Source organism: Leiobunum rupestre, chromosome 7 (assembly GCF_980474605.1).
Source record: "Leiobunum rupestre chromosome 7, qqLeiRupe1.1.hap1, whole genome shotgun sequence".
Taxonomy (NCBI): domain Eukaryota; kingdom Metazoa; phylum Arthropoda; class Arachnida; order Opiliones; family Sclerosomatidae; genus Leiobunum; species Leiobunum rupestre.
Window position 1 is genome coordinate 22,131,402 of NC_143390.1, and position 13,300 is coordinate 22,144,701.

At 36.8% G+C, this 13,300-nt stretch overlaps 1 protein-coding gene across 1 annotated transcript; it reads right to left on the reverse strand.

The window, feature by feature from the left end:
• Positions 1–6,038: 6,038 nt before the first annotated feature.
• Positions 6,039–11,322, reverse strand: LOC149935151 (uncharacterized). Its single transcript, XM_090153055.1, has 3 exons — positions 11,049–11,322; positions 7,389–7,726; positions 6,039–7,316 (listed from the first exon to the last, which is right to left on the reverse strand). The coding sequence occupies exons 1-3, from the start codon at positions 11,261–11,263 to the stop codon at positions 7,114–7,116; spliced, it is 756 nt and encodes a 251-aa protein (XP_090009181.1). The 5' UTR covers positions 11,264–11,322; the 3' UTR covers positions 6,039–7,113.
• Between the last annotated feature and the right edge of the window lie 1,978 nt (positions 11,323–13,300).

A 13,300-nucleotide genomic window follows, 5' to 3' on the forward strand; every position in this document is an offset into this window, starting at 1 on the left:
TCTCTCCGATTACAAACTCTTCGTAGGTCGAAGTTAGGCCGTTCTATAGTATCACTTATTTCCATTCTTAAGAAAGGAAACCCCAAACCTTTTAATTCTCCAATTACTAATGATGGTGGCTAATTAGGGCCTTCACTTTTAATTTTTCTAGTATATTTCGTACAGTATAAACCTCTCGTTTATGTAGCTTACCAAGGAAAACTTGAAATAGCGAATGCATTTACAGTTTACACGTCTATAGAAACATTTGAACAAGGAAGAAGATCCTTTCACAGGGGTAATGCAGTTAAAGACCGATTTTTTAAATAATTGAATTCTTACTAGATGGCGCCAGCAAATTGAGACGTTCAAAATTTTTAATTTAGTTAAACAACGCAAAAAATATGAATTAATTCTTTTTATGTCCAATTTTCGTTTATAGTTTTTACACTATTAGGCTTTTCCATAAATTCGCTACGACGCAGTGGCGTAGCCAGAAATTCGTCAAGGGGGGGGGTCCAAGTATGTGAATGCAAATTTAGTACAGTCAAAGGTAGGCCCAAGGGGGGGGGTCTGGACCCGGAAACCACCCCCCTTGTCTACGCCACTGCTACGACGGTTCAACTTGTTCATCAGATAGTGCAGTCAAGCATTCATCAGCTTTTTTTACTGATGCGTTTTTTGTATAATATGTTGCGTACTTTGGTTCGTATTTTCACCACACACTTTTACCGATGAATTTGTTATACAGTAAGTTGACTATTCTGCGTTACTTACTGTGATGGTGATATTTTTGAGACATGATATTTTTTATCATTTTGAGGCTCTACGTTTCCCATTTCTGAAATTTAAAGGTTATTAAGGCTGTAGTTTTTTGGCTTTATTATTTCCTGAAAGATTTTGCTTAGAATAGATGAAAGTTTTCACTTATGTATGTTTTTAATTACTTTGATTATAACGCTTCGAACCGGTTTCTATGTAATTATTTCGTGGCTGTGGTAATAAATCTTACGTTGGTATTTTTGTAGCGTTGGTATTCTACACGCATTATGTACTTAACATAACAAAGGGTCCGAGGTGATTGTACGTATTCTGGTGTCCGGAAATCTTGTTTTATAATAAGTTAGTAAACATTTATTACTTTCCTGCCAAATACTTTAAATTTTCGAAATCTAGTTTAACCATAAGTCTATAATATTGTTCCGTAAGTTTGTCACTTTGGGGATTATTTTACTGAGAGCTAGTAACGGAGTGACGTCATCACCAGAAGAAAATCTCCCCTAGCGAGGTGCTGGCTACGTGAGACGAGGCAGCGAGTGGACGCGAAACTGCGACGAAGCCCGTAATGCAGTCTGTCTTGCGAAAAGCTCTCAGTAAAACTTTTGCATGTGAAGAATAGGAAGTGTCACACTTATGTAATATTATACACTTATGGTTTAACTGAAAGTGTAATAATGCTCAAAATGTTTATTTACATGTAAGGAATTTGTGAATCTGTCTGTAAAAAGAAAGATTATATAAGAATTTGGTGTCGAAACATATCGAAACATTAAAATAGTTATAACGATTTCCAAAATTTTAACACCATCGATGATCAAACGACAATCAAAATAATACAAAGGTTCAAACAATGTAAGTGAAGGAGGCGAATAAATTTAAATGTCGAGAAGTATTGGCCATATCGCTCAGCCCGAGCGACTAAGGTCAAGCTGTTACCACCATAAAACTTGGAACAGCGGGCATTGAAATCTTTCGTTTCGGATACCAGGAGGATACAGTTAGGAGCTGTAGGAAATTCCGGACGTCTCGTGGGAGGCATTAGGGCGAGGTATTATTTGAGTTTCTTTCGGCAAACTGCAAATCCCAGCTGGTGGCGAACTCTTTCGGCCGGCTCAAAGCCAATTTTGTCGACTTCCGAAGTTTTTTTCTGATGCCGAAAGAATCCTAGATCGCGGAGAAGAAAGGCTTCTTTTGTAGCTGACTTAGTAGTGGCGTTGCCAGCGGTCGTAAATCACCGTTTAACGTCTTTGCCAGTCGCAATTGCACCTAACCTCGACTCGAACGACCAAGAAAACGAGCCCAAACGCCACTAATACTTTCGCGCCATATTTCGAATAGGGCTTTCTACGATTTCATCTAACTATGACCGGAAATACCAAAAGCGACATAAGACCCAAAAGTGTGTCAGTATGGTATAATGTTTAATGAGAGTTTGTCTCGAAGTAAAAAGAGGGAGTGGGAGAGGGGGTTGAAAATACGTCATCAAAATTAGAAATTTTCTCCACTTCAACGCCGCCGAGTGAGGCGTTTTAGAACGTATGTCTACGGGAAAATAAATCGAAGAGAGAAAATTGCGGCAGACAGACTAAATATAACGTTGCTAGTACTTTTCCAACTAGTAGTTTATGTAGTCTATTGTGAGACTAGCTCTCAGTAAATATTTTAACGGGCGCGAAGGTAGAGTTGACACACTTTTGGGTCTTATGTCACTTTTGGAAATACGAATAACCAATTTATTCATCGATCATTTATAGCAGACTCGAAATATTTTTGGCGTTTTATCACTACGCGATAGCTCCTAAAAGTTGAAATTTTTGGCTGTACACTGTTAAGCCACTCCTTAAAAATGTGTAGGGGGAACTCGTAACGGTATAGACTGTACAGTGTTAAGTTACGTTTACACTCTTACAAGTTTTGTCTATACGTTTTCTAGAACACGCTGAACTTATCTACTGTGTAAATTGAACAGTTATATGTTGATAGGTTCCTATAAAATATTTTGATTTGTACAAAATATATGATATCGTGTAAAATATTTTTATAGTAAAAATAATAACTTGGCTAAGATCAAAGTGTAGTATCTTTTAGCGTGTTCTTGTGGCGCAGAAGCTGTTTTCCGTATAGGTTCTCTAGGTAGGGCGGGCTTAAAGGGACACTGTGTCTTTGAATTTCAGTTATTTCTAGCGTTAATCTCCAGAATTTTATTGATCGTACCTGCTATCACGAGGAGAAAGCTTTACAACTTGTTCAATGACAGTTTTCGTCTACCACCTAGCGTTAAAAAAATAAAAATTCCAAAACCGTGAAAAATGTCACGAAATTTAATAATAACAACGATCTCCCTGGAGGGAGTACATCCTGAAAATTCCACATTTCTAGGTAATATAGTTTTTGAGAAAAATACCTGGGCCGATCAAATTAAAACACCCTGTATAGTGCTTTTATTCATAATAGAGTAAATATTATTTAGTCGTTAACAAATAACATGGCAAAGCCGCCAGTATATGAGTGTACGGAAAATGTTTCATGGTGAGAACATTTTATATTTCGCGAATATTGATTTGAGGCAATAAACTGAAAGTTCGGAAATTTCGTACGAAAGTACGTTAGAGGTGGTTTGCAGCTAAGCAATCCTTTTATAAAAATTTTTGACTTTTGAACGTTATATCTTGAAGCTACCGAGTTCTATAATAGGTGATTATGAAAAATATCGGTGGTCACGTGATTTGGTTAAGTACTACCAAGTTGAAAGTATCAAAATTGGCCCTTTTAGTAAATTCGTCTGGCTAGTTGGGCAAGGGTTAGCGAGATTTCTATAATTTCCTCATTGTTCAATCGAAAGGATTTTTCGTTTTTCGTTTTGAGAGAAGTTTGCAAAGTCGTTAAATTAAGGTAATTGATTTATTAAATGAAATATTTTAAAATTCTATCCAAATTGATTTTAATTCATTTTCAGGTTTAATCTAGATTTAAATCCTTATTATGAGTGTGGTCATTTATTTTACAGCCTTTACAATGTCAACTAAAATTGGGCTTGTTTCTTTATCAATACTTGGTCTAGAACTATAAGAAATAAAAAAAATATATAATAAATTTGTTAACTTTATGTATTTTTAATAATTTTAGAAAAATACTATCTTTTCAAACAATCAATCCATGGTTGGTGCTTTTAACTAAACGCGGACGATCGGGGCCTCGGTAGGTGCAGGCGAATTTAAGCAGCCGACGCTTTGTCAAAAAATAACCAACTCCCGTGAGCCTCTGCGCGCAATTCTTTTTCATAATCACCTATTGAATACTCGACGTAAAATAAAATGTATTTCAAGCATTAATCCTTTAAATAATTCAATATATTTCCGGTAAATCATTGAATTTAAAGAGTTCCGATAATAGACAGGTTAGTCTACCCCCTAAAACGACCTATTTAGCTCTTTCAGTTTGAGTAGCGCCACGCAGCGGACAACTTCATAAACTGAAGGATTTTCGATTTACTATTCTAAAGCAGGATTTTGGTTAGGGCAAACACACTATTGAAAAAATAAAAAGATTTGTACGTATGACTATTCGTTTCCCCCTAAAACACCAGTTTATGAGCTGGTCGCCAGGTAGTTCTATGCACTCTAAAAGAGGTTTTCTACCTGGGCTTGTAAAACATTTGGGATTAGTTATTATTTTTTTAGACTTGCAAAAATGTCGTAGTTACCAAAGTCGAGAAACCTATATACAAACATTAAAAGTGAGATAACGCAAAACGGCATTGAAGAGTACCGCTATAGAGTTTGTGTCGCGAAATCAATGATAAGCATTTTTCAAAATTTTGTGATAACTCTCACGCCACCTCATTTCCGTTTCTAAAATTTTAAACTCAAACTCATCTCCTCTAATCACCGTAAACTATCTTTTTATCTTATCTCCTCTCATCGAATTTCGCTAATTAATCTAACCTCGTGCACAGTCCCGCTAGTTTGGTTGAAAAATCTGATCTCATCTCACGCTCTTTTCCGGTTATGGAAGTCATAAAATATCTCCTTTCAATCTCCTCTCTCTGAAATGCATACTTTGTGAAACTCCTCTCCTATGAAGTTTTGCGCATCTCACCTCCTCTCAGATTCTCACACGGTTCTCACAGGGGTAGAACGACGACCATCACTGGCCGGTGGCCACATTAGATTTACTGTATTTAAATTCTTTATAGCCTTCTAACGTCAGCATATTATGTAATTGTACGTTTGGGCTTTGTTATTAGCCAAAGTTACGTAATTATTTCCAAGAAGGTCATGTTTTTATATTTCCTTGGTTTTGGTTTTCTTACATCTAAACTCAAACTCACCTCCTCTCACCACCGCAAACTAACTTTTTAGCTGATCTCCTCTCATCGCATTTCACTAATTAAATTAACCTCGCTCACACTCCAAATACATTGTTTGAAAAATATTATTTCCACTCACTCTCCTCTCACTTAAATTCATAGCTTGGAAACTCATCTCACGCTCCTCTCCATTGCTCTCACTGATCTCACGGTGAGAGGAGAGTGCCCATCACTGCGAGAAAAGCTTTAGCAGAAAATCCTAAGTCGAGCTAGAGATAGATTACAATATTCTTCTGACCTTACATCCAAATTCGAGCTATAAAGTCAATACGATCAAATAGAATAACATTTACACTGAATAAAAATCAATCAGCCTTTTCAGAATTCTCGCTGTACATAGGAAGCTTTTTGGCCCAATAACCTTTGTAAACTTATCTTAGTGAAACGTATTTGGAGAATGGATTTCTAAATAAGCTCCTTTTACAACGCAACGACCATTCGAAGCTTATATAAAGTTTCTGTAGATGTTTATTTTTTCCAAAAGACGGATTTTATAAATAGGTAAATACTCTTAGCCTTCCCCGAGCGCTTAAAGGCAATTTTCGAACTAAACATTTTTGGCTGGGACTGAACGTAAAACGTTGGTAGCTCTAAGGGTACTGGATTCGGAGATGATAACCTAATTTCCATTGTTTAATATTATTTCTACCTAGTGTTTTGGAAGATTGTCTTTAAATTTCAAAGAAAGGCTTATTTTAACATTCATATTTACAATCCAAAATATGATCTTAATAAGACGCTAGATGATAAAGGCCGTGATCAAAATACAAAAGTTATTTACATCAATTTATTAATTTCTACGTACTTTCCCTTTTAAACCTTTAAAGAGATAAAAATGAAGTACGTTTAAAATTACGATAAAAATATACATTCCGTAAGGACAAAAAAGAAAAATTAGGATGTTGGAATTATTATTTTAAAAAAAATCAAGAACTTTTGTCAAAGGCCTCAGTCCCACTATGGACGGTAAATAATATAAATAAAATTTCACCAGAAAGTTGAGCAGGAATATTACCATTTTCCGAGACTTTTCTATTGTCTCTTTCTATCTAGATTCCGTTGAATTTGATACAAAATAAAGTCTACCGTACCACGAATTTCCTGAAATTGTATTATATTAAATCGATAGACACATGAAGGGAACCGACAATGAGCGAAAGGAGCAAAACTTCAATCCCACGCGGAATTATAAACACAGAAACTTAAGCCATTAATTACAAATAACATTAGAAACTAAATTTTATCTCAGAGTTCCACGAATCAATTAACGAGTTTCAGCAATGCCACCTTCATTCTACATCGATTACGTAGGTAAATGTTGGAACTCCACCTTTCTATAAAATAAGCTAGGCTTGCTCAACTTGTTTATATGTAGCTCATTCGTCACGAAATGCGTAGAAGTTCAGTTCAGTTTATGCTTAAAAACAGGGTACCTCGTCGTATTTACTCTTATGTCCAGGGCTTTTCGTAGTAAAACGTCATTGATACGTCACCCGTGACGTTGCAGCAACATAAAAACAAGAAGGCCAATGTTACTTTATAGAAAGGCCGATTGTGCACCTGCAAAGTTATTGCTCCTAATCACAATGGCCGCGGACGATGGGAAATCGCCAATAAGCTAAACCTTGGAAAACCAAAGCCTTAAGAGTCGCGAACAGGCAGATGTAACCACGCCGTCCAAGTCGGGCTCATTTTCGGCTGCCGCCATCTGGTTTCAGAAGAGTGGAATATTGGTTCTTAGTTCTCTTTTCAGTATATAGATGTCTCCAGGCAATATTGACCCCGACTCGGAGGGCCGGACAGCTACTGATGTAACCGATCTCCACACCCGTTTTCTGTTCATGCAGTCTTTATTTCACCAAAGTCACGGTCACACTATCTAAATTTCATTGGGAAAAACTGGCAATCAAACCGAAATAAACTGAGATTTAAGGTCTGGTGCGATCACGGCTCAAGATTATACGATGATCCAGTGGTGACTTCTTTCAACCGATCCAGGCAGAGGCCATCCGCACCAGCGCAATAAGGGCACCTTGAAAAACCATCAGAAGCGTCGGCTGGGGTTTGGAGACGAAACCGGAAATGCCCGTCATCGTTTGTCCGTAACAGAGTCTCAACATATTCGACCTTTCTTGAAAGCAGACGTCCGCTTCCGGTCCGTCGCAATGGCAATCGTGAAGTTTCTGAGCTTCAAACGAAAACATTACAGACTTTGTATCGCGTATCCTATAATTCCAGTAAGGATCGTAGGTGAACTTACCATTGCGTTGGCGCATTAAAATGCTGATGGAATTATTACACCGACGAGAGCATTCAACGCCGGCGAACATACTCCTGCACAGTTGGCGGTAATAGTTCCAGGCGACGGTGCAGACTTCGTCGGCCGTGCACATCCATTCGGCCACACGGCAGGACACGGAGTCGTCGACGCTCACTCGGCCACTCTCGTTCGAGGGCTGCTCGTCGTAGCCTCCGTTCGGCCAACAGGAGGCGATCCGGTGGCGCACCGTGCGACAGTAAGGGTCGACGCCGCAGTCGCAGTGGACGTAATCGTAACCCTCCGCCGTCGTGGCCAGCGATATGGTCGCCTGTTGACACCTGACAAAGAAAGTTTGCATTTTTATTCTCTAAATGATGCAATTACAGCCTAAAGTACAAAGCAGCCATAATATCCCTTTAGTAGACCGACAATTTTTCAAAATTATACACTAATTTTTCCAATTCTCGAAGTCTTAATAGATGGCGCCGACAGTCTGAAACGTAGACATTTTAAATTATCTAAAATCCACGAAAAATAAAAATAATTTTGATTAGTAGTTATTTTTTCGTTTATAGTTTTTTCTTTATTAGAAATAGTTTTTTTTGTAATAAATTAGTAAGTATTTATTAAATTAATACCGTCTAGTGTAATTAAATGCATTAAAATAAAATATTTATGGGCTTTGACTTAAATGCTTTTTAACTGTAAGCAATTTGTAAATCGGCTTGCAGGCCGTTTCAATTTGCTCGATCAGGCTATTTTCTTCGAATCTATTTACTCTAGGAATTAAATTTTTTAGGGTATATGTAAGGGAACTCTTTTATTTTCTAAATTTCAGTAAAATTTCGTAATTTTAAAATCTTTTTCATTGGTAGTTGGCAGACAAAAAGTTTCAATGAGATAGCTGTAGCGCTTACTTCTAAACTTGCAAATAAATTGGTTCTGTTGAAATAGGCATATTTTTGAGGTCATGAGAAAAACAAGTTGGTACTACCCCAATTAAAGATTCATGATGAAAATGTTGATATATTATGTGATAGAATTCAACAAAACATTTTTATCCACTTCAAGGTTCGAAGATTTTATTGAAACACAATTTTCAAAGTTCAATGTGTGTGTTCTCACCATCGTCATTCAAGTAGTTTAGAACTTCAACAATACTGGTAATGTCAATTCTAGGTTAAGTGGCTAGGGGCATCAACTATCAAAACTACCACATTACCTCAACCCTCACTGCTGACCACCACCAAGATAAATTTAGATTAAACGTTTGGGCTGGTCTGGATGGTGATCGTATTATTGGCAATTTTATCTTCCAAAGAGTCTTGATGGACAGAGCTAAGCAATAAATTGAAATTGAAATTGAATACTTAGCCTTCCTTCAAAATGAAATTAACTGGGGTGTTGGATGACATGCCTTGGGCCAATTACAGACAACTTTGGTTCCAGCATGACGGTGCACCAGCACATCAACATCGTGACATATCTAACCACCAAGTTCGTTCAGTGATATATTGGCCAGAATGGTTCCTTGCAATGGTCTCCAAGATCCCCACATCTGTTATGGGCCTGGGAGAATCATTGCTTGCCGTAGTGTAACTCTGGATTTTCTATACAGGGTGTTCCAAAAGGTTATGCAATAATTTTAAGGAGTTGTAGTGGGTGAATTGAGAAATATGCCTGTTTTTCCCCCATTTTCCTACGATGAGTTAAAAGAGCGCCAGAGAGCTTCAAAGTGTGGCCTACTAGCCCTTGGAAGTAGGCTACAATAAGCGCAAAACTAAGCAGCAGGGAAATGGTTTTGGTTCGTGTGATAGGTAAAAAAGGACTTTGTAAACAAATCGAGGTAACAAGCGTAAAAAAGTAAACAGTATTTAAAGTCCCTGCTGCTTGGTTTTGTGCTTGTTGCAGCCTACTAAAGGAGGCCACACTTTGAAGCTCTCTGGTGCTCTTTTAACTCGTCGTAGGAAAATGGGAAAAACAGTCATACTTCTCAACTCACCCCTACAACTCCTTAAATTTTTGCATAACCTTTTGAAACACCCTGTATAGTGTTGAGACCTGTATTTCCGGCGAGGGAGGGATTATCGAGCCTAATTTTTAATTTTTATATTATTTGGTTTCAGTAAAATCTTCGAATCTTTGAATTTATAAATGTGTTGTTGAAACATGATACAGAACTTTAATTTGGGTAGTACCAACTTGTTTTTTCATGACGTAAAAAATAGTCGTATTTCAACAGAACCAATTTCAACTGTAGGTTTCAGAGTATACTCTACAACTTTCTCCTATGAACCTTTTGTCTACCACCTAGCGGCGAAAAATAAATTATCTAAAACTATGACATGTTTTCCCTCAAAAATAAATAAACCCTAAACATTTTCCAACTTCTGGGGTGAATAGTTTTTGAGAAAAATAGCCTGATCGAGCAAATTGAAGCACCCTGTATAACTGACTCGTTGTATATTCTGCGCCTTTCGCTCTTTGAAATATTAATGTTGTAATTTTCTTTATAAATAACTAAAGACGCGCTCCTAGTTTAATGAAGGCTTCCGTTGACCAACAAAAACGAGGATAAGATTCAGCTTGTTACTACCCATTTTCCATAATTCCGATGAAACGCCAATGACCATTTAAATAATTCAACATCATAGTTTAATCGAGCCATTTACTCGCAGTTGCGTATTCACTCACTATTGAAGAGCAACCCGTGGCTAACTCTTAAAGCCACTAATTAAATTTGCTTACAAGTGAACGCGTACCATTTTAAAGCTACGAATCCTTAAGTAATATAGTGGATAAGTATGACATGTTCTATTCTCTCAACGCCCAATTTTTTAATGACAATCAGTTTCGATAATAACAACATAATCATAGTCTGGCTAAAGAATCCTAGCACACCTCGAGGTGTCACTAGTTTTTGGAAATCCCAGGTAACCAAGCCCGAGAGGTCTCCGTCGCCAGCCTTTTTATTTACAGAACAGATAAGAGTATTTAAAATTAATTTCAAAAGCCATTTCTGTCTTTCAAAATAAACCATCTCCAGAGCATGCCCTTGAAAATAAACCATCTCCAGAGCATGCCCTTGAAAATCGCTTTCAAAAGTAAAAACTAAACTCTTAGTTTGACCAAGAATGTATTTATTTATATTTAGGAAGAATGATTATGTTGCGACAATCGCCGGGCACGTTGAACGCATTTCCCTTGTCTCGCGCGGGGGGAAAGACAAAACGTCACCGGCGTTTGATTTCCATCACGTTAGGTGACGTAAATTTTAAGCAGCCAATGAAATACCGGGACTGTTCGTTTTATTTTAAGCGGAGGAGCGTACTGGGGGGACCAACGGGTGGATTGAAAGAAAGGCTAAAAACCGTCTCGACATAGACATTCTCCCTAGGTATAAATAAATACATTCTTAGTTTGACCAAAATAATGATTGATTCGGAATAATAACGCTCGTTTTTGAAGGGATTTATTTTAGAATTCGCGTTCTGAAACTAACCTGGAAGTGATTCTTCCAACACGGAGAGTGACGAGTTTGCTATTCCCAAAATTCCGATTACGAAATCATTTGGCGACAGACTACCGTAATCTATTAACTGTCAGTTACTTATGATAAAGACCAAAGGCAAAAAAGTGTCTAGAGCGAATGATATTTACCCGTCGGAGCAATTGGCACTGTAACCGTAGAGTTCTTGTCGGCAACTGATTCGATAGGAATGTAGAGCCATTCCGCAAGCCATTCTGACGGTACATCTCGGGAGGAGCTGGTCGCACAGATCGGACGATTCTTGAGCCGCGCTTAAAACTGACCACAGCGGGAAGAGGACGGTCAAATAGCCCACGCTGGCCAACACCCGATTATTATACTCCATGAGTTATTAGCTTCGTCGTAGCCTCTCCGTTCGGTTGTCAAAGGTCACGCCATTGGATGAACCGAAGGACATCCTCTCCGAGATTCGACACACTGACTGACTCTCCCGCGAACGGGATATTCTCTCTATCACTCTCTCTCTCTGTCTCGGTTTCTCTTTCCCCAGAGCGCTGCTCCTCATTCCGCTCCGGAACCCAGCAACCAGGGGGGGGGGGGGGACGAAATATTGCATAAGGCTTTGATCCCCTCTTTATTCATTCATAACGTAAGATTCTAGGCGTTTATAGACTACCCTAAATTCAATCCAACGTAGCCTTCTCAAATCTTTAAAAATGACCAGTTCTGTTAAAGAAATTAATATAATAAAACATCTTTCTCTTGGGAATTATTTAAAAGGGGTCTACATATTCCGAAGCCAAGGGACTGGTGGGACAATTTGTAAAGGGGATGAGACAGGATCCACCGGGTCGATTAATTTCCAAAAATTGATTCAACCTCGAAGTTAACGTCCCTGATAATAGACTCGCCATATCTTGCCAGTCACTCCTTTTACCCACTGCCAGTGCCTGCAGTTCGAACAATAGAATCTTTGGCGCATTCTCCGATGTCTACGGATACAGGTAATAAAATCGTCCGTTTTATCGAAATCTGAATGAATTCGCGGAATTAATTATAAATGCCGTTTCAGAAAAATACCCTTTATATATAGTTGAATTGGGAACTAAAAACGTGACTAAAAATGATAGAAATTGAATAAAATGAATGAAATTTGGTTAAACAACCGGAATTTGGGTTAAATAAATGAAATTGATTAGAATCGTGTTGAATTAATTGTATTGATTAAAATGAACGAAATTGGATAAAGAGCAGTATTTACTTAAAATAAGTTTCGACTACAATCGTCTTAAATCTATTGAAATTGACTAGAAAAAATCTGTCAAACTACCAAAAGTAGATAAACTGAAGAAAACCTACCTACTCATCGGTTTTTGACCTTTTAACAATATATATAGTTTATAGCATGGGTGACGTAGCCCTACGTCACACTGGAATTACTCTATACCAATCCTGAATTTGTCGTGGAAGAAATCGCTGAATACATTAGTTCTATGGGAGATAATATTAAATTAGTACTCGGAATTGATTATTCATTATTACTATTAAGTTATAGTAGTTTTCGTTATTAATTAGTTTTTACAAAATTACAAATAAATCGATAACTTTTTAGTTTTAACTTTACCTTATTTTGTAGGTTTTCTTCAGTTTATCTACTTTTGGTCCTTCATCACTTTTGGTAGTTTGACAGATTTATTTTAGTCAATTTCAATTGATTTAAGAAGATTGTAGTCGAAACTTATTTATTTTATGTAAATACTGCTCTTTTTATCCAATTTCGTTCATTTTAGTCAATACAATTAATTCAACGCCATTCTAGTCAATTTCATTTATTTAACCCAAATTCCGGTTGTTTTACCTAATTTCATTGATTTTATTAAATTTTAATAATTTTAGCCACGTTTTTGGCTGTTTCACCCAAATTTTATCATTTTACCCAATTTTAGCCGATATTAGTTGGTTAAACACAATTTTATTAAATTTTATTAATTTTTGTCTATTTTACTCAATTTTATCATTTTTATCATTTTACCCCATTTTAGACGATATTAGTTGGTTTAACACGATTTTATCCAATTTTAAAAATTTTAGGTCATATCTTACCCAATTTTGGTCTTTTTACCAAATTTTGTTCTTTTTACCCAATTTTGGTCAATTTATCCAATTTTTGTCGATTTAAATTTTTTTTTAAATTTTGAAAATATTACTTTATTTATCAAATTCTTTGAAATTTTCTCAATTTTACCCAAATTCGATGAAGTTTACCCGAACTTGATGAATTTCAATCAAAACATTTAAAATTTAGGATTTTAGTTGAGATTTGATTTTTTTTTTTATTTTTCGAGAAAATCCCATGTTTTGTTAAATGTAGATTTTTTATTTTAAGTTGTCAAAAACATTTTTGGTTGCCATAGCAAAACGG